Source organism: Ranitomeya variabilis, chromosome 1 (assembly GCF_051348905.1).
Source record: "Ranitomeya variabilis isolate aRanVar5 chromosome 1, aRanVar5.hap1, whole genome shotgun sequence".
In the NCBI taxonomy this organism is placed as follows: domain Eukaryota; kingdom Metazoa; phylum Chordata; class Amphibia; order Anura; family Dendrobatidae; genus Ranitomeya; species Ranitomeya variabilis.
In genome coordinates this window covers 512,033,586-512,061,425 of record NC_135232.1, presented here as the reverse complement: position 1 = coordinate 512,061,425, position 27,840 = coordinate 512,033,586, and the positions used below count along the sequence as shown (strand labels likewise).

Sequence of the window (27,840 nt, the reverse complement as noted above, 5' to 3'; positions counted from 1 at the left end):
CCCTGTGTCTCCATTCTTATACTCACCCTCCAGCGTCTTCATAGAATACTTTACAGACACCACACTGGTCCCGCAGCACCATCTTCTACCAGCAGCTTCCAATATAATAACATACTATTATATATAATAACACCACAGATAATGGTATGTTATTCAATTTTACCACTTTTTTTTTTTTTGCTTCAAATATTTTTTTCACCTCTAAAACCTGGGTACGTCTTATAGTCCGGTGCATCTTATAGTCCGAAAAATACGGTATCTATGCCAGTACAACTGACATGTAGTGAATAAACCAAGTAGGGCGTTTATAGATCCATATTACATTAATACAATGAAATTATCTCACCCAATTCAGGTTAACGTTAGGATCTCTGGCAAAGGTTTTCAGACACTCATGTGGAGCTGTGGGCATCAAGACGCTGTACAGTCATCCATATCATGCTAAGAAAGTGCAAGTAAAAAATTAACCACCTCCTGATGTGTTTGATCCCAACTGGGACTCATCAGGGGATATGGCAGCCAGGATGGAGGACTCTGCCATATCAAGCAACAAAGAGCCTCATATGGGGAAGATGTCTTAAAAGGATCAATTTATATAGAGATTTAAATATCTTTGAAACGCATTGACAATAAACCGCATTCCTTTATTCTGGATACTGATTCTTTCTCCGGAGTGTCCATTGGTATTCGTGGCAGCACAGAAATTCAATCCCTTGCTATTGTATCGCAATTTTATGTTATAGCAGAGATGTACTTTTATTTCAGGTTCTGAAGTCGATATTTCAACAAGAATATGGAAACTTACTGCCTAAATACTGTAAAGGAACATTATTTCTACTACCAACCTGAGAGCAGCTATAGCTTCTTCTACAGAACGTGCTTCTATCTCTCCTTCCTCTACCACACGACGATTCACGTTTTCTTCCAGTGGCAGCTCTAGATGTGTCTTCGAGCTTTCAACAACAGCTAGGAAGACAATATCACATAGTTAAATGCATTGTTTGCATGATTAAGTGGTACACATGACCTGCCCTGCTTACCTTTCTCATCATCTTCTTTCTGCAGAGTTTCTTCTATCTGTGCTCGTGTCACTTTTGTCGGTGCAGGTTTTGCTTGTTTGCTCTTCAACTTGGAATCCTCTTCTTCTAGCAAGCGATGGCTTTCCTTCTTTCTCTCTAACAGCTCCAGGCGACGTTTTTCCTTTTCTTCCTAACAAAATGGATGACATACAGCATGAAGTTGTCTCAAAAACTACTGATGGTTAAGGCTACGTTCACATTTGCGCTTTTGGGCGCAGCGTCGTCGACGCATACCGACGCATGCGTCATGCGCCCCTATCTTTAACATGGGGGACGCATGGACATGCGCCGGTATGCGTTGTACTGCGTTTTACGACGCATGCGTCATAAAGACGCACAAGACAGGGCGCAGGGGACGCAACATGTTGCAGTTTTCCTGCGTCCTAATTTTTTTTTAAAACGCATGCATCGCACTTGCGTCGTAAATGCGCCAAAAAAAACCATTAGGGTCTATGGAAAACGCATAGGGCACAAGTGCCTGCGTCGTCCTGCGTTGTTCAACGCATGCGTTTTTTGATAAAAAAAAAAGTGAAGTGTCAATTTCATGTAACGTTGGACGCATGCGTCGCCGGAAAGGTCAGAGAGGCCCGACGCCTGCGCACTGCAGTACTTTGCTCTGCCCTCAACAGGGCAGACAAAGTACGCCTGCGCCGGAGCCGCGGCGTAAAGACCCGAAGAGGACGTCATGGAATGAAGATGGGAGGCGCCGGAGCGGACCGGAGACACCCATTTGACCAGACCGCACCGGGACCGCCCCTGGGTGAGTATAATCTAACGTCTTTTTCTCCTCTTTCAGGTAACATCGGGGGCTTATCTACAGCATTACAGAATGCTGTAGATAAGCCCCTGATGCCGGTGAGCTTACCTCACCAGCCATTTTGGGGGTGACAGGTTCCCTTTAAATTCCAGGCAAAATAAAAAGAACAATGGAGGCCCCAGATCAATAAGAATGGTATTTTGTACGCCAGTCTTTGTGAAGGCAGTGCTGGAGTAAGATGCACTAAATTCCACATACCGCTTAATAAATTTGGTGCATCTTAAAACTAATGTGCACCTCCCCAAAAAATTTGATCTTTTGCCAACACCGCCAGAGCTTGGGGTGGCACATACACAGTTCAATACACTGAGTCTTGCAATGTCATGACTAGATGTGCATACTACGCCACAGGCACTGACAGCACTGGTTAGAGATCTCAGTAGGGAAAGTATATCACTTAAAGAAGAGTGAACTATCAGCCAGACACAGAAGGCGGGCACTAAGGGGTGAACATAGGAAGTGAGGGCAGGAGAGCATCAAGTGCAATGCCCCACCCCGAAGCACTCCCAGCTCATTTGCATACAATTTGGATGCTGGATTTCTGAGAAACTGCTAAACGGATTTCTGCAATCAAGGTGGATTTATTCAGCAAGGAAGCCCCTGTACATGCGTGCCCCATTAGTTTGAGGTACCAAAATCCTCATATTCCCTTTAGTCAACCTTTTTCGAGTTCTTATAAGAGAAGTGGTTTTGGACTGTTATTACTAATGTTTATACTTAAAAACACCGTAGTATGGGAGATATTTACTAAGCTAAATGCACCCTGCTCCACATTTATTATGCGTTTTAAACACTTTTTGTGCACGAATGACAAGCAGCTGTGACCCTGTGGGAAATAGGGGTAGCTTCACACACAAGAGAGGTATGGCTTGGGATCTGACACTGTGTGACAAAACTTGGGCTTATATTTTAACAAAGTAAGCCAGCCAATGGTGGTGTAAACTTAAATAAAGTTAAAATTCTCAGTGTCATAAATTTGGCTTTTTCGTTTATTAAATTAGTGAATTATCTCCCCACAGTTCAAGTCATATATCATTGACCACCACAACATGGCACAATACATGGGACCTATATAAAATAAAAGAAAATTGTCATGTAGTTTTCCTTCATGAAAAAAGTTTACATGATCATATGATGTGTAAAACAAAATGTAATTTAACATATTAGGAGGTTATGTGCAGATGATCAGTCAATGCGGCGGGTTGGACGCTGTGTATTTGTGCAGCGTCAAACACTCAGCATCCAGATGTTATAGCATAGTGGATGGGATTTTAAGAAATCCTATGTCCAATATGCATCCAGAGACACCCTCGGAGTCAGACATGCGGTGCGTCTTTCCAGACCTCATGTCAATTTCTCTTGCGCAGACGCTAGTCGTACAATATATTGGACGCGGTGAATCCACACGGCTCAGTTAACACATGCGGATTCACCTGTGATCAATAGATAGCATAACTTTGGATGCAGCGAACATGCGCTGCGTCCAAAGTGCTACCTGTTCCGGATCGTCTGCCAATAACCTAAAAATGAGAGTGGAACCAGATGCATTATTCAAGGGAAATGTAAATAACCTTGAGTGATATACATTTATAGTAGCATTAACGATTGTTAGTAAAATGCAGAGGAGGAAAAGAAGTGCAGGCAAAGCAGTTTTAGCAAGGCCAGATGTTTATTCTCAGGGAATCATAAAGGCCAAGGACGATTCAAGGAGGAGATACAACTGGAAGCAAGTTGTGAGGTTTGCCATCAGAGAGATAAGATATTCAATGTAACAACTATTTCTAATTATTATACTATGAATAGGAAAAGCAGAAACACATACAGCAGCTAACATGACAGGATGAACACGGTAAATCGTCCCCATCACTTTTATTATCTATTTGTGTAGATTTCTTTACTTCCAAGTAGACCGGGAATATCTTACCATCTATTTTCATTTCATAATTTCAAGTTGTACAGTAGACAAGTAAAGTATACAGCTATTTTTAAGAACATGCCTGGAAATAAGCAAAATAATTTGACCCACCCAAGTGAGAAGCGTTTATGGAAAATGGCAACCTACAGTTGGATTTTCCCAAACCATGACAGCACCGTACGGAGAGAGAGTATGCACCTCCCAGGAACCCTACAGAATAAATAGTGGGTGCCTCTCCATGCACCTCAGTGTGGTTACAGAGCATAAGAGGGAGTCGCGCTGTTAGAAACACCAAAAAACATATTTGGAACTTAGTGCCATATATATACCCCTTTTATCCCATCTTTTTTCACAAAGTGAATAAGGGGAAGACCTTCCGCCACCAGATAAAATAAAGTGCTGTGCAGTGCTGTCATGGTTTGGGAAAATCCAATTACGGGTAAGTAATTATCTATTCCCTACACCCTGACAGCACTGTACAGAGGCTAAAATAGAAGAAATCCCTAGGGAGGAACCACTGCAGAAAGAACCTTTCTTCCAAAGGAAAGATCAGAGGTCTAACCTGTAGTGTTTAAAGATAGTAGCTCTCTCTGCCCAAGAGATAGCCATGGTAGCCATCTTATAGAATGAGCCTTAATATCCAGAGGAAGATTCTAACCTGATGTGAGTAAACTAAGGTTATGACTATTCTAAAGGTACCGTCACACTAAACGATATCGCTAGCGATCCGTGACGTTGCAGCGTCCTGGCTAGCGATATCGTTTAGTTTGACACGCAGCAGCGATCAGGATCCTGCTGTGATGTCGCTGGTCGCTGAATAAAGTTCAGAACTTTATTTGGTCGTCCGATCGCTGTGTATCGTTGTGTTTGACAGCAAAAGCAACGATACCAGCGATGTTTTACACTGGTAACCAGGGTAAACATCGGGTTACTAAGCGCAGGGCCGCGCTTAGTAACCCGATGTTTACCCTGGTTACCAGCGTAAAATGTAAAAAAAACAAACACTACATACTTACATGCGTCCCCCGGCGTCCGCTTCCCACACTGACTGAGCGCCGCAAAGTGAAAGTGAAACCACAGCACAGCGGTGACGTCACCGCTGTGCCCTGCTACTGCCGGCGCTCAGTCATTGCAGGAAGCGGACGCCGGGGGACGCATGTAAGTATGTACTGTTTGTTTTTTTTTACATTTTACTCTGGTAACCAGGGTAAACATCGGGTTACTAAGCGCAGCCCTGCGCTTAGCAACCCGATGTTTACCCTGGTTACCCAGGGACCTCGGCATCGTTGGTCGCTGGAGAGCGGTCTGTGTGACAGCTCTCCAGCGATCAAACAGCGACGCTGCAGCGATCGGCATCGTTGTCGCTATCGCTGCAGCATCGCTTAGTGTGACGGTACCTTTACCCACCTAGCTATGGTGGATTTAGTAGCCCCCTTACCTTTGTTGGGACCATGAAACAATACAAACATTGACAAGGACTTACCCCAGGGACACGTGTCAAGTTATTTAAGCAGGCACCTCAAGATATCAAAAGAAAATAAAAACTAACTCACCCTGAGAGTATAGATTCTCACAGAAAGACAGCAGAGATATTTCCTGCTATCTATGAAAACTGGAAATGGTTTTGTGATCACTCTGTCTTCCAGGAAGGTTGTGAAAGGTGCATTAATGGAGATAGCCTGTAATTCACCCACCCGACTAGCTTAGGTTAGGGCCTCCAAAAGAACTGTTTTCAGGGTGAGTACCCTAACAGTGGCAGATAAAACTGGCTCAAAGGGATCCCGCATAAGGGCATTTAATACTAGATTCAAGCCCTAATGAGCTACTCGAAGGCCCCTCGCTGATCTGAACGGAAAGGAAGCTTTGATAAATCTATGCACCCACAGGTGGCCAGCTATTTTTTGGTCAAATAGAGCTTCTAAAGGTACCTTCACACGAAATGACTTTACAACGAGAACGACAACGATCCGTGACGTTGCAGCGTCCTGGATAGCGATATCGTTGTGTTTGACACGCAGCAGCGATCTGGATCCCGCTGTGATATCGCTGGTCGTTGATTAAAGTTCAGAACTTTATTTGGTCGTCAGATCGGCGTGTATCGTCGTGTTTGAAAGCAAAAGCAACGATGCCAGCAATGTTAAACATGGAGCTAACGACCTGTGAGAACGATAAGTGCGTCACCGCTACGTCACCGGATCGCTCCTGCGTCGTTCTGGAGCTGCTGTGTTTGACATCTCTACAGCGATGTAAACAGCGACGCTGCAGCGATCGGATCGTTGTCGTTCTCGTTGTAAAGTCGTTTCGTGTGAAGGTACCTTAAGGCAGCGACATGAACTTTTAGTGTACTGGTTGAAAGGCCCTTCTCTAGACCCTTTTGAAATAACTAATACCTCTCTAAGGGGAACCTGCTGTTGCATTGCTAGACTACAGTACAGACCAAAAGTTTGGACACACCTTCTCATTTAAAGATTTTTCTGTATTTTCATGACTATGAAAATTGTAAATTCACACTGAAGTTATCAAAACTATGAATTAACACATGTGGAATTATATACTTAACAAAAAAGTGTGAAACAACTGAAATTATGTCTTATAGTCTAGGTTCTTCAAACTAGCCACCTTTTGCTTTGATGACTGCTTTACACACTTTTTGCATTCTCTTGATGAGCTTCAAGAGGTAGTCACCGGAAATGGTTTTCACTTCACAGGTGTGCCCTGACAGGTTGAATAAGTGGGATTTCTTGCCTTATAAATGGGGTTGGGACGATCAGTTGTGTTGAGCAGAAGTTTGGTGGATACACAGCTGATAGTCTTACTGAATAGACTGTTAGAATTTGCATTATGGCAAGAAAAAAGCAGCTAAGTAAAGAAAAACGAGTGGCCATCATTTACTTTATGAAATCAAGGTCAGTCAGTCTGAAAAATTGGGAAAAATTTGAAAGTGTCCCCAAGTGCAGTGGCAAAAACCATCAAGCGCTACAAAGAAACTGGCTCACATGAGGACCGCCCCAGGAAGGGAAGACCAAGAGTCACCTCTGCTTCTGAGGATAAGTTTATCCGAGTCACCAGCCTCAGAAATCGCAGGTTAACAGCAGCTCAGATTAGAGACCAGGTCAATGCCACACAGAGTTCTAGCAGAAGACACATCTTTACAACAACTGTTAAGAGGAGACTTTGTGCAGCAGGACTTCATGGTAAAATAGCTACTAGGAAACCACTGCTAAGGACAGGCAACAAGCAGAAGAGACTTGTTTGGGCTAAAGAACACAAGGAATGGACATTAGACCAGTGGAAATATGTGCCTTGGTCTGATGAGTCCAAATTTGAGATCTTTGGCTCCAACCACCGTGTCTTTGTGCGACGCAGAGAAGGTGAACGGATGGACTCTACATGCCTGGTTCCCACCGTGAAGCATGGAGGAGAAGGTGTGATGGTGCTTTGCTGGTGACACTGTCGGGGATTTATTCAAAATTGAAGGCATACTGAACCAGCATGGCTACCACAGCATCTTGCAGCGGCATGCTATTCCATCCAGTTTGCGTTTAGTTGGATCATCATTTATTTTTCAATAGGACAATGACCCCAAACACACCTCCAGGCTGTGTAAGGGCTATTTGACCAAGAAGGAGAGTGATGGGGTGCTACATCAGATGACCTGGCCTCCACAGTCACCAGACCTGAACCCAATCAAGATGGTTTGGGGTGAGCTGGACCACAGAGTGAAGGCAAAAGGGCCAACAAGTCCTAAGAATCTCTGGGAACGCCTTCAAGATTGTTGGAAGACCATTTCCGGTGACTACCTCTTGAAGCTCATCAAGAGAATGCCAAAAATGTGCAAAGCAGTAGAGTAGCAGCAATAAAAAGGACGCTACTTTGAAGAACCTAGAATATAAGACATAATTTCAGTTGTTTCACACTTTTTTTGTTAAGTATATAATTCCACATGTGTTAATTCATAGTTTTGATAACTTCAGTGTGAATTTACAATTTTCATAGTCATGAAAATACAGCAAAATCTTTAAATGAGGTGTCTCCTAACTTTTGATCTGTACTCTCTCTCTCTCTCTCTATAGATACATACGTACACACACACCACAGCAGTGATTCCAGTCACCATTTTCTATGCAGAACACTCGCCATCTTCTGACATTTGTGAGAACTATGAAGCATAAACAGCTCTTTATACTAGCAGGGCATGATCACTGTGCATGAAATTCTGGGAAAGGGTCCAGTTTTGAGACAGGCAGCAGCTCAGCTGATCATGGCTATTCCTAATCAGATGGTCACAGAAATTCTGCACTCTCCAGCAACATTTTTTTTTATCCTGGAACTTGATTTGTTTGTATGGCTTTATGCTTGCCATTTCCTTCAGTTCCATATACACTATTACAATAAAGGGTTCTTAATGCCAGTGGTTCATGACATCTACTAGTTGCTTATATAAAAAACTTAGTCAAAGTCATTCATATTTTTTTAAACTCCTGAATCAACATATTAAACTCTGGGGTGGGAAGTCTTAACCCCTTCTCGCCGCAGCCCATTTTCGTTTATGCATTTCTGTTTTTTGCTCCCCTTCTTCTCAGAGCCATAACTTTTTTATTTTTCCGTTAAAGGGAACCTGTCACCCCGTTTTTTGAAGATGAGCTAAAAATACCGTTAAATAGGGGCAGAGCTGGGCGTTACATTAGTGTCTTTGTGTGCCTTTATAACCTACCTAAGCTGCCGAAATACCTTTGTAAAGTCGCCGTTTTCTGCTGTCACTCACGCTGGTCTGGTCATATGGGTGTGGTGACAGCGCTGTTTCTCCCCCAGAAACCTGCTCATCATTACGTTGGTGGCGTAGTGGTGTGCGCATGTCCAAAGCGAAGATCCACTGCCCAGGAGATTCAAAACAGCGCGGTCTTCGCTATTCGCAGTTTACCGGTGCGCAGATGGAGCGCTCTGCTGCCCGGGGCTTCAGGAAAATGGCCGCGGGATTCCGCGCGTGCGCAGATGGAGATCGCGGCGGCCATTTTCCTGAAGCCCCGGGCAGCAGAGCGCTCCATCTGCGCACGCGCGGCCACAGGAAAGATGGCCGCGCCCACCGGTAAACGGCGAATAGCGAAGACCGCGCTGTTTTGAATCTCCTGGGCAGTGGATCTTCGCTTTGGACATGCGCACACCACTACACCACCAACGTAATGATGAGCAGGTTTCTGGGGGAGAAACAGCGCTGTGACCACGCCCATATGACCAGACCAGCGTGAGTGACAGCAGAAAACGGCGACTTTACAAAGGTATTTCGGCAGCTTAGGTAGGTTATAAAGGCACACAAAAGACACTAATGTAACGCCCAGCTCTGCCCCTATTTAACGGTATTTTTAGCTCATCTTCAAAAAACGGGGTGACAGGTTCCCTTTAATATGGCCACGTGAGGGCTTGTTTTTTGCAGGACAAGTTGTACTTTTGAACGACACCATTGGTTTCACTATATCGTGAACTTAAAAACGGGAAAAAAATTCCAAGTGCGGTGAAATTGCAAACTGACCTGCCATTATGATTCTCCAGGTCATTACGAGTTGATAGACACCAAACATGTCTAGGTTCTTTTTTTATCTAAGTGTTGAAAAAAAATTCCAAACTTTGCTAAAAAAAAAAAATAATTGCGCCAGTTTCCGAGAACCGTAGCGTCTCCACTTTTCGTGATCTCGGGTTGGGTAAGGGCTTAGTTTTTGCGTGCCGAGCTGACGTTTTTCTTTATACCATTTCGGTGCAGATACGATCATTTAATCGCCCGTTATTGCATTTTAATGCAATGTCTTTGCGACCAAAACAATGTAATTCTGGTGTTTTGACTTTCTCACTACGCCACTAAGTGATCAGGTTAACCTTTTTTTATTGATAGATCGGGCGATTCTAAACGCAGCGATACCAAATATGTGTATGTGTGATTTTTTTTATTGTTTTATTTTGAATGAGGTAAAAGGGAGGTGATTTAAACTTTTATATATATATATTTTTTTTTACATTTCTAGACTTTTTTTTTTTTTACTTTTGGCATGCTTCAATAGTCTTCATGGGAGACTAGAAGCTGCCAGAACCCCATCGGCTCTGCTACATATAAGCGATGATCAGATCGCCTCTATGTAGCAGAATACCTCACTTGCTATAAGAGCCGACCACTGGGCGGCACTCACAGCAAGCCGGAAGTGACAACCATAGAGGTCTCCAGGGGACCTCTGGTTGTCATGCCAACCCACCGGTGATCCGTGATCACGTGACGGGGTCACCGGTGGACAGATTTCTGGCCCAATGGCTGGAAGTGTGCGTTAAATGCCGCTGTCAGAGTTTGACAGTGGCATTTAACAGGTTAATAGTCGCGGGTAGATCGCGATTCCACCCGTGGCTGTTACGGGCACATGTGAGCTGTTCAAAACAGCTGACATGTCCTGGGAAAGATGTGGGCTCACCGTCGGAGCAGACATCAAAGGGAGAGTAGCGACATGCGCAGTACTAGAACAGCGCATGTCGCAAAGTTGTTAAAATAAGACAAAATGTATAGTTATGGATGGATGTTAAATTTGGTAAATTGTTAAAACACGTAACTTCTCAATAACTACTGGCTAATTCCATGCCGAGATGTTGAGGCAATCTTGAATCTCAAACTATGTCCCGTTTTGCACAAAGCTGTACCACTGGCATAAACTATGCCAAAATTCCGATGTTTAGCTTGGAAAATCTCCACACACGCATGCACACACACTCACTTTGTTTACTAGGCAGAAACTGAATGGCAGTTCCCTATAGCTCCAGTAGTGTCTCCAGCAAGTCACACTGCTCAGGGAATTTCACTGAACACTACAACACAAGTGCTAGTAAGACATATATTGCATAAGCCTCCTGATCAGAGACCTATTAAATGATTTGTTTAAAACTAAAACCAATAAAAATAATATCTGGATTTTGTAACTGCCTTTGTATGAAATAAATATACTAAAGGGGTATAACAATGTGATCTTACAATAATATGCACATATACACATATTTATTCGTATTCAATATAACCATTTTATAAATCTGCCCCGTTTTGCACATATAATCCATAAGGACCTTGAGGATTTCCCTCCAAGCCTCCAATCACCTTCAGTTGCCATTGGAACAGCCCATGTAGTCCAGGTTTTTCAAGGACAGGGCAGCATCTCAGCTGGCATCCTGCTAGTATAAATATGCGGTGTCTAAAACTGAGCTTCTAATGAGAGCGATGTCACAAAAGGGGACAGAACCTCCTATATTACAGTTGCAGAGCTCATACCAAACAGCAGCAGTGCTTATGAACTGGTATCTAAAAATAGTGTTGTTCTGCTGGATGGCCTGTATATACAGGCAGGGCTGTGGAGTTGTGAGTCGGAGTCCATTTTGGTGCTGTTATAAAATTAATCAACTCCTAAAATATATTATAAATTATGTACAGTAGTTCATGCAGTTTGTGCTGAAAAAATTTTCCATAATAATTTGGGAAAGGTATTAACCCCTTCACCCCCAAGGGTGGTTTGCACGTTAATGACCGGGCCAATTTTTACAATTCTGACCACTGTCCCTTTATGAGGTTATAACTCTGGAACGCTTCAACGGATCTTGGCGATTCTGACATTGTTTTCTCGTGACATATTGTACTTCATGATAGTGGTAAAATTTCTTTGATATTACCTGCGTTTATTTGCAGAAAAAATGGAAATTTGGCGAAAATTTTGAAAATTTTGCAATTTTCCAACTTTGAATTTTTATGCCCTTAAATCACAGAGATATGTCATGCAAAATACTTAATAAGTAACATTTCCCACATGCCTACTTTACATCAGCACAATTTTGGAACCAAAATTTTTTTTTGTTAGGGAGTTATAAGGGTTAAAAGTTGACCAGCAATTTCTCATTTTTACAACACCATTTTTTTTTAGGGACCACATCTCATTTGAAGTCATTTTGAGGGGTCTATATGATAGAAAATACCCAAGTGTGACACCATTCTAAAAACTGCACCCCTCAAGGTGCTCAAAACCATATTTAAGAAGTTTATTAACCCTTCTGGTGCTTCACAGGAATTTTTGGAATGTTTAAATAAAAATGAACATTTAACTTTTTTTCACAAAAAATTTACTTCAGCTCCAATTTGTTTTATTTTACCAAGGGTAACAGGAGAAAATGGACCCCAAAATTTGTTGTACAATTTGTCCTGAGTACGCCGATACCCCATATGTGGGGGTAAACCACTGTTTGGGCGCATGACAGAGCTCGGAAGCGAAGGAGCGCCATTTGACTTTTCAATGCAAAATTGACTGGAATTGAGATGGGACGCCATGTTGCGTTTGGGGAGCCCCTGATGTGCCTAAACATTGAAACCCCCCACAAGTGATACCATTTTGGAAAGTAGACCCCATAAGGAACTTATCTAGAGGTGTGGTGAGCACTTTGACCCACCAAGTACTTCACAGAAGTTTATAATGCAGAACCGTAAAAATAAAAAATCATATTTTTCACAAAAATTATTTTTCGCCCCCAATTTTTTATTTTCCCAAGGGTAAGAGAAGAAATTGGACCCCAAAAGTTGTTGTACAATTTGTCCTGAGTACGCTGATACCCCATATGTGGCGATAAACCACTGTTTGGGCGCATGGGAGAGCTCGGAAGGGAAGTAGCACCGTTTGACTTTTCAATGCAAAATTGACTGGAATTGAGATGGGACGCCATGTTGCGTTTGGGGAGCCCCTGATGTGCCTAAACATTGAAACCCCCCACAAGTGACACCATTTTGGAAAGTAGACCCCCTAAGGAACTTATCTAGAGGTGTGGTGAGCACTTTGACCCACCAAGTACTTCACAGAAGTTTATAATGCAGAACCGTAAAAATAAAAAATCATATTTTTTCACAAAAATTATTTTTCGCCCCCAATTTTTTATTTTCCCAAGGGTAAGAGAAGAAATTGGACCCCAACAGTTGTTGCACAATTTGTCCTGAGTACGCTGATACCCCATATGTGGTGATAAACCACTGTTTGGGCGCATGGGAGAGCTCGGAAGGGAAGTAGCACCGTTTGACTTTTCAATGCAAAATTGACAGGAATTGAGATGTGACGCCATGTTGCGTTTGGAGAGCCACTGATGTGCCTAAACATTGAAACCCCCCACAAGTGACACCATTTTGGAAAGTAGACCCCCTAAGGAACTTATCTAGATGTGTTTTGAGCGCTTTGACCCACCAAGGGCTTCACAGAAGTTAATAATGCAGAGCCGTAAAAATAAAACAAAAATTTTTTCCCACAAAAATTATTTTTCAGCCCCCAGTTTTGTATTTTCCCGAGGGTAACAGGAGAAATTGGACCCCAAAAGTTGTTGTCCAATTTGTCCTGAGTGCGCTGATACCCCATATGTGGGGGGAAACCACCGTTTGGACGCATGGAAGGGCTCGGAAGTGAAGGAGCGCCATTTGGAATGCAGACTTAGATGGAATGGTCTGCAGGCGTCACATTGCGTTTGCAGAGCCCCTAATGTACCTAAACAGTAGAAACCCCCCACAAGTGACACCATGTTGGAAAGTAGACCCCCTAAGGAACTTATCTAGATGTGTGGTGAGCGCTTTGACCCACCAAGGGCTTCACAGAAGTTTATAATGCAGAGCCGTAAAAATAAAACAAAAATTTTTTCCCACAAAAATTATTTTTCAGCCCCCAGTTTTGTATTTTCCCGAGGGTAACAGGAGAAATTGGACCCTAAAAGTTGTTGTCCAATTTGTCCTGAGTGCGCTGATACCCCATATGTGGGGGGAACCACCGTTTGGATGCATGGGAGGGCTCGGAAGGGAAGGAGCGCCATTTGGAATGCAGACTTAGATGGAATGGTCTGCAGGCGTCACATTGCGTTTGCAGAGCCCCTAATGTACCTAAACAGTAGAAGCCCCGCACAAGTGACCCCATTTTGGAAACTAGACCCCCCAAGGAACTTATCTAGATGTGTTGTAAGAACTTTGAACCCCCAAGTGTTTCACTACAGTTTATAACGCAGAGCCGTGAAAATAAAAAATCCTTTTTTTTCCCACAAAAATTATTTTTTAGCCCCCAGTTTTGTATTTTCCTAGGGGTAACAGGAGAAATTGGACCCCAAAGGTTGTTGTTCTATTTGTCCTGAGTACGCTGATACCCCATATGTTGGGGTAAACCCCTGTTTGGGCACACGGGAGAGCTCGGAAGGGAAGGAGCACTGTTTTACTTTTTCAACGCAGAATTGGCTGGAATTGAGATCGGACGCCATGTCGCGTTTGGAGAGCCCCTGATGTGCCGAAACAGTGGAAACCCCCCAATTATAACTGAAACCCTAATCCAAACACACCCCTAACCCTTATCCCAACAGTAACCCTAACCACACCCCTAACCCTGACACACCCCTAACCCTAATCCCAACCCTATTCCCAACCGTAAATGTAATCTAAACCCTAACCCTAACTTTAGCCCCAACCCTAACCCTAACTTTAGCCCCAACCCTAACTGTAGCCTTAACCCTAGCCCCAACCCTAGCCCTAACCCTAGCCCTAATGGGAAAATGGAAATAAATACTTTTTTTTTATTTTTCCCTAACTAAGGGGGTGATGAAGGGGGGTTTGATTTACTTTTATAGCGGGTTTTTTAGCGGATTTTTATGATTGGCAGCCGTCACACACTGAAAGACGCTTTTTATTGCAAAAAATATTTTTTGCGTTACCACATTTTGAGAGCTATAAATTTTCCATATTTTGGTCCACAGAGTCATGTGAGGTCTTGTTTTTTGCGGGACGAGTTGACGTTTTTATTGGTCACATTTTTGGGCACGTCACATTTTTTGATCGCTTTTTATTCCGATTTTTGTGAGGCAGAATGACCAAAAACCAGCTATTCATGAATTTCTTTTGGGGGAGGCGTTTATACCGTTCCGCGTTTGGTAAAATTGATAAAGCAGTTTTATTCTTCGGGTCAGTACGATTACAGCGATATCTCATTTATATTATTTTTTTTATGTTTTGGCGCTTTTATACGATAAAAACTATTTTATGGAAAAAATAATTATTTTTGCATCGCTTTATTCTCAGGACTATAACTTTTTTATTTTTCTGCTGATGATGCTGTATGGTGGCTCGTTATTTGCGGGACAAGATGACGCTTTCAGCGGTACCATGGTTATTTATATCTGTCTTTTTGATCGCGTGTTATTCCACTTTTTGTTCGGCGGTATGATAATAAAGCGTTGTTTTTTGCCTCGTTTTTTTTTTTTTTTTCTTACGGTGTTTACTGAAGGGGTTAACGAGTGGGCCAGTTTTATAGGTCGGGTCGTTACGGACGCGGCGATACTAAATATGTGTACTTTTATTGTTTTGTTTTTTTTATATTTAGGTAAAGAAATGTATTTATGGGAATAATATTTTTATTTTTTTTCATTATTTTGGAATATTTTTTTTTATTTTTTTTTACACATTTGGAATTTTTTTTTTTTACTTTTTTACTTTGCCCCAGGGGGGGACAATACAGATCGGTGATCTGCCAGTTTGCATAGCACTCTGACAGATCACCGATCTGATTGAAGTGCAGGCTGCTTCACAGTGCCTGCTCTGAGCAGGCTTCTGTGAAGCCACCTCCCTCCCTGCAGGACCCGGATCCGCGGCCATCTTGGATCCGGGTCTGGAGCAGGCAGGGAGGGAGGTAAGACCCTCGCAGCAACGCGATCACATCGCGTTGCTGCGGGGGGCTCAGGGAAGCCCGCAGGGAGCCCTCTCCCTGCGCGATGCTTCCCTGCATCGCCGGCACATCGCGATCATGTTTGATCGCGGTGTGCCGGGGGTTAATGTGCCGGGGGCGGTCCGTGACCGCTCCTGGCACATAGTGCCGGATGTCAGCTGCGATATGCAGCCGACACCCGGCCGCGATCGGCCGCGCTCCCCCCGTGAGCGCGGCCGATCGGCTATGACGTACTATCCCGTCAAGGGTCAGATAGGCCCAGGTCACCTCGACGGGATAGTACGTCAAAGGTCACAGAGGGGTTAAATGTCCTATAAATGTCTGTTCTGTTTCTGATGTAATGATTTTGGCTTTTGGTTGAGATTAATCTGTGCTGCACTTTATGTACATGCTCAGTAGTAAAATTCCTCCTCTACAGATCAGAGCAAGACACTGATAATGAATGCCCACAGCCCTGCACTCATCTCAAGATCTTCCTTCCAGTGAGAACAGGAAAACAGGATTAAGGCAAGTACTTCTTGAAGCATATCTAAACTTTAAATAAACTGTGCATAAATCAATAGTCCAGAGTATGTTTTCTCTGTATGCTTTATATTTTTGTTTGCTTTTCCGCTGAGCTCATGTTTGTTGAGATTAGTAGCTCTGATGCTCTTCATTCATTCATTCATTCATTCATTCATTCATGCTAGCAGTTTCAGTTTCTTTGTGGGGTATGATTCAGCACACACTTGCTCCTTTCCTTCTCCCCGTTCCTAGAATGTGAAGCATCATGATGTGAAACATTTACTGAGCTGTACCTTGGGAATCAGCTGAGATTGAAAGTTCTGAGTAAAGCCATCTAATCACACATATTACAAACTTTTTATCTGTCATCATCTGTACTATTGGTTTATGCAAAGTTTGCTTTATTTCAATCCCAAATTATACAGGATTCCCTATTCTTTTAGGAATTACAAGTTACATTATTTTTTCTATAGGACAAAATTATTTTGAGAGCGAATTTATGATTACAAAATGCCTAAGAAGCTTCCTATGAAGTCAGCCGTATTTGAGCATTTCTCATTAACTCAATATAAAAAAATATTGTGTGTCAGTGTATGACAGATTAAAACAAATGATGTGAGCTCAAATCAGTACATATTCAGGTAGTTATAAAAATGTTCCTACAAGAACTCCCAATCTAAAAAGGCATTTACAACGCTTACACTCAGCGTTCAAAGCTGTGACTGTGAAAGATCAGTGACACCAAGAAACCAGAGCACAGCATTTCTCGCCATGCAAAGGAGAAGGAAAGCGTCTCAAACATCAGTTACAAGATATTTGTAAGTGACAAAGTTACTGTAACAATGACAGCAGATATGTTTAAAAGACAGTTCATCGAGCTTGTTGTGAAGACAGTGTACCATTATCATTATTTGAACGACCAGCTTTGACATCTCTTAATGGAGAAATGGCCCACAAACTTGGTTTGTAAGGAAAGAGAAAGTATTAGAAAATTTGTGATTGAAGAAGCCCTTAACCAAAGGATTCTTAAAAAGACTCAAGAGATGCTTTACATATTTCTTAAAATGGATGCTTGCACACGTCACAAAGTGAACTATTTGGCCATCATTGTTCGATTTGTTTGTGACAACAAGAAAATTGTTATCAAGACACTGGCAGTAAAAGATACTAAAGCTCATCACACCAGTCAGTTTCTCCAGACCTTAGTGGAAAAAGTTTTGCAAGATTATGAACTCAAAAAAGAACACATCCTTGTTATTGTAACTGACAATGCTTCAGACACGATAAGTACAATTAAACGGATGAGTGAGAATAATGAAGGTGAACAGAAGCTAGAAAAAAACTTCAGATTCAGTATGTTTGAGATGGAAGGCCACAGTTCTATAACTAAGGAACAAACAGATATTACTACAGAAGAACAGAAAAATGATACTTTACAATTAGATGATCTTGTTGAAGCTGCTTCAAGCTTTCTCACATGCGCTGTGTTGTGCAAATGCTGCAGCTAGCAATAAGAGATAGTCTGCAAGAGGGACATACTTTAACTCTGATTGTCAAAGTGAGGAAATTGGTAATTGCTGTCAAAACTCCTAAAATGGATTCTATCTTGAAGAGACGTGCTGGAATAGGGGCAAATGTGGCTCAAGCCAATTGGTGAGACAGCATCTATTGAATGATCGAGTGATTGCTTGAGCTGAAACGCTTTCTTGTAGACATGGTCAATCCTGAGGTAACACTAAATGAAGGTCCATGAATACAGGTGACTGAATTGAAGGAATTGCTTCATCACCCATAAACAGTGACTAAAAAATTACAAACGGAGTATTTAACTCAGGGCATTTTCATAAAGAAGTGGAAGAACTTGCTGTTTTGCTTGTCCATAGAGGATGTTTAATTGCAGATGGCATTGCTGCTTCAATGAAACAGAGAGAGACCCTGCTATTAGAAAATAAATTTTTTCTGGCATCTGTTTATGTGGACCCGAGTCATCATATATTGCTGGATGATCAACAGCTTACTAAAGGAAAAGAAGCTCTGACTGAAGTAGCAGTTAGGATGAGTGGGCTACATTTCTGCCAAGAACAAGAGAACTTGGGTCTTGTCGGTGCTACTGAAGGGAAGTAGATTCCACTCCTAAATCACACACATATTGGCCATATTTCAGCAAAATTTTTCACTTGCTCTCAAAGAAGTAGAAGAGTTCAACCTTTCATCAAAACTGACTGTGCACGAGGCAATTCCTTTACACTCTGAAATTGTTAGAAATATTGCCGGTGTGGTTACCGCTTTGCCACCAACCCAAGTTAGTGTAGAGAGGTTGTTCTCTAACCTTAAAATAATTAGATCAGATTTGAGGTAATCTATGAAGGAGGATCTGATGGCGGTGATACTATTTATCAGAACAAATTCATAGACTGCACAAATGTTATTCAGTACGTTTTTGTTAAAAACTGTTTTTACCCTTACTGCATAGTGTATTTACAATATTTACAATTTATTAAAGTTTTTTGTGTTCTAAAGTTGTATTCCAATAAATATATTTTATGTTGTATCTAAATAGCTTGATTATTGTATCACTAGATGGTGGCCCGATTCGAACGCATCGGGTATTCTAGAATATGTATGTCCACGTAGTATATTGCCCAGCCACGTAGTATATTGCCCAGTTACATTGTATATTGCCCAGTGACGTAGTATACAGCACAGAGCCACATAGTATATTGCCCAGTGACATAGTATATTGCCCAGTGACATAGTATATTGCTCAGCCACGTAGTATATTGCCCAGCCACGTAGTATATTGCCCAGCCACGCAGTATATTGCCCAGCCACGTAGTATATTGCCCAGCCACGTAGTATATTGCCCAGCCACGTAGTATATTGCCCAGCCACGTAGTATATTGCCCAGCCACGTAGTATATTGCCCAGCCACGTAGTATATTGCCCAGCCACGTAGTATATTGCCCAGCCACGTAGTATATTGCCCAGCCACGTAGTATATTGCCCAGCCACGTAGTATATTGCCCAGCCACGTAGTATATTGCCCAGCCACGTAGTATATTGCCCAGTGACGTAGTATATTGCCCAGTGACGTAGTATACTGCCCAGTGACGTAGTATACAGCACAGAGCCACGTAGTATATTGCCCAGTGACGTAGTATACAGCACAGAGCCACGTAGTATATTGCACAGCCCATGTAGTATATTGCCCAGCCACATATGACACAGGTTAAAAAAATAAAAAATAAACATATACTCACCTTCCGCAGGCGCGTTGTAGCTCTGTCGCCTGTGTGGGGTGCAGACGGCAGCTTCCGGTCCCAGGGTGTGATGACGTCGCGGTCACGTGACCATGTCGCGGTCACATGACCGTGACGTCACGGCAGGTCCTTTCCGCGCAGGACTTGTGATGACGTCGCGGTCCCATGACCATGACGTCATGGCAGGTCCTTCTGCCAGACCATCCTTGCCACCAATAGACCCAATAGACCCGTAGAAGCGCAGGACTAGCGCGAAACGGCCGTAGTCGTTCTCCCCTGCTCACACGAGCTTTCTTTCCCCCGGCCATAACCCTTTTCTGGATGTATCGTTTGTAATAAAGGAATCAATTTTTTACTGAAGACCGGTGAGTGCTCTCGTCATTTTTTCTTTTGCAAGTTTTATATGGATTAAGGACTTTATTTCTGGCAAGGAGCACCCGAGGGTGACGCAGTACGTTGCAGCATAGAGGTCTTCTGTTACCTCCGCAAAGAGCTTCGGCTGAAATCGGATTGCGGGTCAGTGCCGCCTGTCTTTTTTGTTCAATATATTGAACTACCTTCCTGGTCAAGTGCCTATGTTCATTTGGGCCTATTTGGAACAAAACCTCTATTATTATCAGCATCTGAGTAGGTACATATAATCATTCCATTTGTTGCACAAGCACTTTTTCATGATTTAAGTATGTCTTAGGCTGTATATAATATACCTTTTTCTCATTTTCCTATGTATTTATACCAGATGTAATTAAATTTTTTTCTATAGATTGGACCACAGGGATATTTACATATTTTTATATTGTTAAATAAATTGAATTTTGCGTTCATATTACGCACATCAGTAAACTTTCCTTGCGTTATTTTTATGTTTTTTCTTTTCCTGACTCCCCCCCAAACTTTAAGTGTATGATGGAGGAGGACAGAGGAGGATGGGGGAGGATGGAGGAGCCCAGCCATGCATACAAGGATGGGAGGGAGGGAGGCGAGCCATGCATACAAGATGGGACAGGGGAGCCATGTATACCAGGATGGGAGGGGGGGAGCCGAACCATGCATACAAGATGGGATAGGGGAGCCAAGCATACAAGGATGGTAGGAAGGGGGAGAGCTGAGCCATGCATACAAGATGAGACCACACACACCGGGATAGGAATGAGGGGACAATACATACCCGGCTTATACTCCAGTCAATAAGCTTACCCAGTTTTCCGTAGCTAAATTAGGTGGCTTTGCTTATACTCGAGTCAGCGAGTCAGCTTATACTCGGGAATATACGGTATATATACAGCTCTGGCAAAAATTAAGAGACCACTGTAAAAATTTCAGTTTGTCTGATTTTTCTCTTTATAGGTATATTTTGGAGTAAAATGTAAATTGTTCTTTTATGCGATAAACTACTGACAACATGTCTCCAAATTTCCAAGCAATACATTTTGCATTTATTTTCTGAAGATGAGAAAGTGTCAAAATAACAAAAAATGCATTACTTGCAGACATCAAATAATGCAAGAAAAAAAACAAGTTCATAATCATTTAGAAACAAGTTATTTATGTTAGTTATGTTTTAACTCAGGAAGAGTTCAGAAATCAATATTTTGTGGAATAACCATGATTTTTTTCACAGCTTTCACGCGTCTTGGCGTGCTTTCCACCAGTCTTTCACTTTGCTTTTGGGTGACCTTATGCCACTCCTGGTACAAAAATGTAATCAGTTCTTCTTTGTTTGATGGCTTGTAACTATCCATCTTCTTCCTCTTGATTACATTCCAGAGGTTTTCAATGTGGATCAGGTCTGGAGATTGGGCTGCTCATGACAGGGATTTAATGTGGTGATCCTTCATCCACACCTTGATTGATCTAGCTCTGTGGCATGGCGCATTGTCCTGCTGGAAAAACCAGTCCTCAGAGATGGGGAACATTGCCTGAGCAGAAGGATTCAACAGTTTTTTCAGGGTAACCTTGTATGCGGCTTGATTCATACGTATTGATTTCTGAACTCTTCCCGAGTTAAAACATTAGTATTGTTGTTTCTAAATGATTATGAACTTCTTTTTTTTTTTATGCATTATTTGATGCCCAGGAGCGTGATGGAGAACACAATTATGATAACATAGGATGAGTCCACACAAAGCAAGAAGGAGGACGGCAATCGCAAGAAGAGAGGAGGCGCCTGATCAAAACCGCACCGTAGGCGAGTAGAATAAAAAGGTATTTTTTTGTATTATGCACAGTGCATTAGGGAAATACATACACCATTCTAAAATGCATATATGAGGGCTTACTCTTGCTGGTCCTACTTTATATGGGAAAACCTAGTGATAGGTTGCCTTTAGTGTGTTTGTGCAGCATACAATTGTATAATGTGGACACAGTATCATTTACCACCTGACGGATGGGCTTTATTCTGGCCACATAATCCTAGAAGCAGAAGGCAAGAAATGAGCTTAATGACCATGATGTCAAACAGAAGTGACATGGGAATAAGGAAAAAAGTGTGGAGGATTGTACTATGTATATTTTAAATTGAAGATCTTATTTTGAGGATTACAAAAATGAAAAAGACAGATGAGACCATCTTTTTCATAAACTCTAAACATCAAGAAATCCATACAGGTTATTTACTACCTGTAAAGCATGCTGTGCTTGGAAGACCAAAAGTGATTTAACTTCCCTCTGTATCCTGGTGTCACATTGCTATGCACACTTAATGATGTGTCCTTTGAATTATTAATGCCAGTTCTATAGCTGATCAAGTGTTTAATAAACGCTCCACTCCTAAAGAAGACAAAGGAAGCGATGACATGACTAATCTGGTAAGCAATGTTCAATACTGGAAAAAATCTGCCCAAGCAGAAGAGAACATATCATGCAAAAAATGGCAAATGGCAGGAGCAAGTGTCTTGACAAACATGATACCAAGAGTTTGCCACAAACACCAGTCATTACGGCAGAAAAACACATCCTTTACTCGTCCAGACTCCAGAGTTGTCGGAAGTGCTTTTTCATGCTAAGTCATGTGAACGTTCTGATTTGTCTTTTAGGAGCTCGGCTGGAGTTCATCCTCCAGCCATTTTATTAATTGCCATGTATAATGAGATAGTGGAAAGAAGAGACCCCAGTGAGTGCACAATTTCCATGTCTCAAGTATCACCTGGAGTGAAACATTACAATGAGAGCAGGTTAAAGTTTTCCCTCTTAACCATCCTGCAGAGGGCATCAATAATAGTAACTTACATCTGATTAATAAATGTATTTTATCATCTGTATAATTTACTAGTCCACAGCCAGTGAGCAAATCTAAAAAAAACAAAAAGCAATGGAAGTTCTGTACAGGAAACACCTCAAGCAATATGCAGTTAAGATTACGAAAACTTGTCATTTCATTGCCGTCTGTTATACCTAGATAGCCATATGAACTGTTGGAGTCAGAGCCATACATTTAGTGCCAGGGGTGTGACGTCTAAAACTAAGAGCAGATCTTTGCAGTCAGCTAGACTTTTTCAGAGTATAAGACGCACTTTCTTCCTCCAAAAATGTGGAGGAAAATGGGTTGGGGAGGCGGCATTGGCGAAGCTGCGGGTCACAGGAGGCTGGAGCTGGCGGCTGCAGCTAACTCCTGTGCCCGCTGCTAAAGAGAAATGAATATTCACTGCATTTCAAGCCAATGGGTGTGGACTGTAATGAATATTAATTGGCCCCCAACCCCGGTCCTGGTATGCATGGCCCCATCCTTATAATTGTCCCCCACCTTCATCCTGGTATGCATGACCCCATCTGAAAACATAAAAAAAAAAGAAAAAAAAATTCCACTTACCTTCCCGGTTTCAATGCAAGCAGCTGCTTTATGCTTGTAAGCAGCACATGGCAGGGATGTCATGTGCTGCTTCCAAGCCGAAGGGCAGCTGCCGCAATACTCACTGCTCCCCAAGCCGGGACTGTGCGCACAGAGAGGAGCGAGTATTCATTGCTCTTCAGTAGTGAGCAGAAGGTCATCAGCCGCCTCCATGCTGATGCCGGCGGTCATTTGTGCCGCTACTTAAGAGAAATGAATATTCACCACTCTCCACATACAGAGAGGTGAATATTCCTTTCTCTTAAGTAGCGGCACACGTGACCGCCGGCAGCTGCAGGAAGGCTCTGGCTGACATTGTGCTCGCTACTGAAGAGCAATGAATACTCACTGCTATCTGCACGCACATAGTCCCGATATGGGGAGCAGTGAGTATTCCAGAAGCTGTCCTCTGCTTGTGAGCAGCGCATGACCTCCCTACCATGCGCTGCTTACAACCATAAAGCAGCTGCTGGTACCGGAACAAGATGCTGCGAGGGAATACCGGGAAGGTAAGTGCAATGCGTTTTTTTTTTTTTTATGTTTTCTGATGGGGTTATGCATACCAGGAAGAAGGTAGAGGGCAATTATAAGGACGGGGCCATGCATACCAGGACCAGGATGGGGGCCAATCATACCAGAATAGGGATGAGGCCATGCATACTGAGGCGAGATAGGGGCCCTGCATACTGGGATAGGGATGGGGCCATGCATACTAGGATAGGGATGAGGGCATTCATTCCTGTCAGGATAGGGATGAAAGGGCCTGCGCATCAGGATAGGGATGAGGGGGCCATGCAAAACAGGATAGGGTTGAGGGGGCTTTGCGCATCAGGATGGTGATTTGGGGACCATATATACCATGATAGGGGATATTAAGTACAGAACTGACCACTTTTTTTAATTCGATTTTTTTCCCTAATTTCCTCCTCTAAAACCTGGGTGCGTCTTATGGTCATTTGCGTCTTATAGTCCAAAAAATACGGTAAATCCTAGACAACTATTGCAATATTTACCCATCCATTATAAGGATATGTGTACACAATGGCTTTGATTAATCAAAGGGATTACAATAGAATTAAGCGTAAATCACTTTTGAAAGGTCGCAAAATTTGCATGCAATGCAGGGTTGGGCAAAAATTTCGCAACTTCTGTCATTTTCACACCGGAGTTTCCACCAGCTTTGCCAAAATGGAAGAAACTGGGGTTGGACAGGAGTGAGATGACTCGTCATGGATTAGACAGCTGTGGCATGCCAGAAATCTTAAATCACTGCCTAACTGGAGACAGATTTGTAGCGAGGCCCACATCATTTTAAGTCTTGTCTAATTCTTTAAGAGTTGTGTGCAATCCACATCGCCCCCTTATCAAAACCGGCGTGAAAAAGCTGGGGCTTGATGAATTGGGGCCAATATCTTTCAAGGTGGATTCTGCCCGGAGACCACATGAAAAACCAATTAACAGAACGCATATAAGCAAAGCAAGGTAAAAACAACTTGTTCTGCATACAGTCCGGAAAGCAACTACAAGAAGTGACCTTACCATTCTTCTCTTGGCTTCTGCTTGGAAGATACTCACTATTCAGACACACAATTTCAAAAAAAAAGCAAAGATGTTCCGAAAGACATCAGAAAGGATGTCGAAGAGGACTGCTCAACACCACAAAAAATATAAAATATAGAAAAGAGGGTCATACATGTACAAAACCAGAGAAAAAGAGACCCTAAAAAAATAACCTTTGTTAATAAATTTAAAAGAACAAAAACTCCTCACAAAAAATAATATATATACATATATATATATATATATATATATATATATATATATATATATATATATATATATATATATATATATATATACACACACATATACATACAGGGGTTGGACAAAATAATGTAAACACCTGGAAACATCAACAAAAGTTAGTTTAATATGGTGTATGTCACGATATGGTATGAAATATCATATAAGTTTAGTTCTCTTGCTGGCCTGCTGTGGGCTAAGCCCCACTTCTTGGAGTGATTCTGCGGCAGCTTGTGGCTGCAAATACCTGACTTTCAGCTCACAAGCCCTCATCCCCCCGCACCAAGGTATTTACGATCGGCATTTCCTGTAGTGGAAAGTGCCCAGCTTTAACTGGATTAGAAACTTCTAGAATCTTGAAAGTCTTTTGTTCTGTTTTTGGAAGATATTAGGCAAATCGTTTAAGTTAAGACCACGAAAACCTATATTTGTAATCTCCATCGAAGGATCTACCCATCACTCTAAACATGAGCTTTTAACTCCATCAGGTGAAGAAGTAGGGATTTCTCAGTAAATATGTATCCCAGATAGGACATATTTGATCTCATTAGAATGCTCACGTTAATCCGAGATGAATGCTGGGTTTGATATGACTATGACATGTTCTGGAGCGAAGTTATGGGCATCAGATATATTTAATGCACAGTGAGTAACACTGACGAGGTAGGAGGGGTTGGAAAAGCCAGCCCTTTCTGTGAGGTCACAGACTGTAGGTTTTAAGTTGCTGGCAGACTTTCAGGAGGCAGATTTGAGTTTTTACCTGAAGAGCCCAGAGTGCACGCCCTGATGCACTGGGATAGATGGAAAGTTCCCCTAAGCCTGTTGCCTGCAATGCTTTGAACAACTGTAAGTGTTATTTCTCATGTTATTCCCTGTTTTTTTTTATAATTACCTTGTACATATTTGCAATTGTCTCTTTTGTAACATCTTTGTAAAATATTTTGATAAAGCACTGCCTACATTTTGTGGGGTATATTATTTCATGCCAGTTCTTTCTCCATGCTCTAAAAACATACCCCAAGTCTCTGAAGGGAATTACGCTACTGTTTTGGGTTAGCTTCGGACCCGTGTAATCGAAGCTGGTGGCGGCACTAACCGTGTGCAGGCCTTTGGGTGTTGTAGCGATTGCGGCTTGATAATTATTGTTCCTGCCTGAGCGGGAGTAGTTTATCGCGTCGCTGCAGCGAGCCCAATAGCCAGTACATAGCAGGCAGCCTTTCTGGCGACTAATTACCCTAGGTGCAGTACCTAACCTGACCTGATAGAAAGGGGGGTGCCAGAGAGCTGCAAGGTTTAAGTGGAACTGTAAGCGGGATACACAAAAATCCCTGAGGTTCGTGGGATATTGAAGAGCAGTGGGATACCTAAAATAAGCCCCTGCTGTAAACTAAGAGGTCCCTAGCCTTGTGTGTGTTTTTTCATCACATTGTGGCAGTGGAGGGATAACTAGGATAAGCCCCCCCTGCACATGTGATAGCCGTCTGTTGGTCTAAAGTCACCCCAATCCGTGACATATTGGTGACAGTGGTCAGGAATCCCTGTGGATTTCGTGACCAATTGGTGGCAGCGGCTAAGGGATCGTGACAACTGGTGACAGTCACGGTGTGAGTCGTGACAGTGTAGGTCCACCTTTTGCGGTGATTACAGCCTCAATTCTCCGAGGTATGGATTTCATACAAGGTGTGAATTGTTTCCAAAGGAATTTTAGCCCATTCTGCAGTTAAAACACCCTCCAGTTCTTTGAGCGATGATGGCGGTGGAAATCAACGTCTAACTTGAATCTCTAAAATCGACCATAAATGCTCAATAATGTTGAGGTCTGGGGATTGTGGGGGCCAGATGAGATGCTCAACTTCATTAGAATGTTCCTCGTGCCATGCTTTAACGATTCTAGCTGTATGAATTGGTGCATTATCATCCTGAAAGATGGCGTTCCCCTCCGGGAACAGTGCTTGAACCATTGGATGCACTTGGTCACCCAAAATGCCTAAATAATCTCGGCTGTTAATTCTTCCATGAAGGGGTATCATTGGCCCAGCGGATCTCCATGAAATAGCACCCCAGATCATTACAGAACGTCCACATGTGTTACGGTTGGGAGTAGGCAGTCTGGATGGAATACTTCTTTCGGCTGTCTCTAAACGTACACTCGGCCGGAGGTCGGAAATAGGGTAAATGATAATTCGTCTGAGAATATCACGTTTCCACTGCTCGAGGGACCAATTCTGGAGGTTTCTACACCACTCTAAATGCTTGAAAACATTTGTCATTGAGAGCAGAGGTTTTCTAATTGCAGCTCTTCCGTGGAATCCAGATTTGTGCAGCTCCCGACGAACAGTTTTCGTGGAAACTGGGTTCTGTAGGTGTTCATTGAGCTCAGCAGTGATTTTTGGAGCCGTGGTCTTGCGATCCTCTCTCACAATTCTCTTTAGAGTCCGACGGTCTCTCTCAGTCGACTTCGACTTTCGGCCGGACCTATGCTTTTCTGCGGACGTTTTTCCTTCTCTTTCAAACGCAGTCATTACTTTGGAGACAGTACCTCTTGACACGCCTGTATCTGACAACTCAGTGTGGCAGGCGCGATGACATCATTATAACGCACCTGCTGCAGAGATGTGCAGATCATCTGAAGACACTGAAGAGACCGGAGCAGCAGGGGAAGGGGCAGAGGTGAGTAGTTTTTTTGATGTGCGGCCACTATATTGTATGGAGCACTGCATGGTGCCCATTATACTGTATGGAGCACTGTGTGGCCATTATACAGTGTGGTGCCCATTATACCACATGGAGCACTGTGTGGTGCCCATTATACTGTATGGAGCACTGTGTGGCCATTATACTGTATGGAGCACTATGCGGAGCCATTATACTATATGGAGCACTGTGTGGTGCTCATTA

The 27,840-nt window shown here is 42.6% G+C and overlaps 1 protein-coding gene across 3 annotated transcripts in view; it reads right to left on the bottom strand.

Moving 5' to 3' along the window:
* CCDC124 (coiled-coil domain containing 124) overlaps positions 1-27,840 on the bottom strand; it is an 86,475-nt gene that overhangs the window by 14,565 nt on the left and 44,070 nt on the right. For all 3 annotated transcript variants that reach the window (XM_077253353.1, XM_077253335.1, XM_077253346.1), the window contains exons 3-4: positions 1,041-1,209; positions 846-966 (exon numbers count right to left, since the gene is read on the bottom strand). In XM_077253353.1, coding sequence (XP_077109468.1) covers positions 846-966; positions 1,041-1,209 — 290 coding nt within the window. The remainder of the gene's footprint in view (positions 1-845; positions 967-1,040; positions 1,210-27,840) is intronic.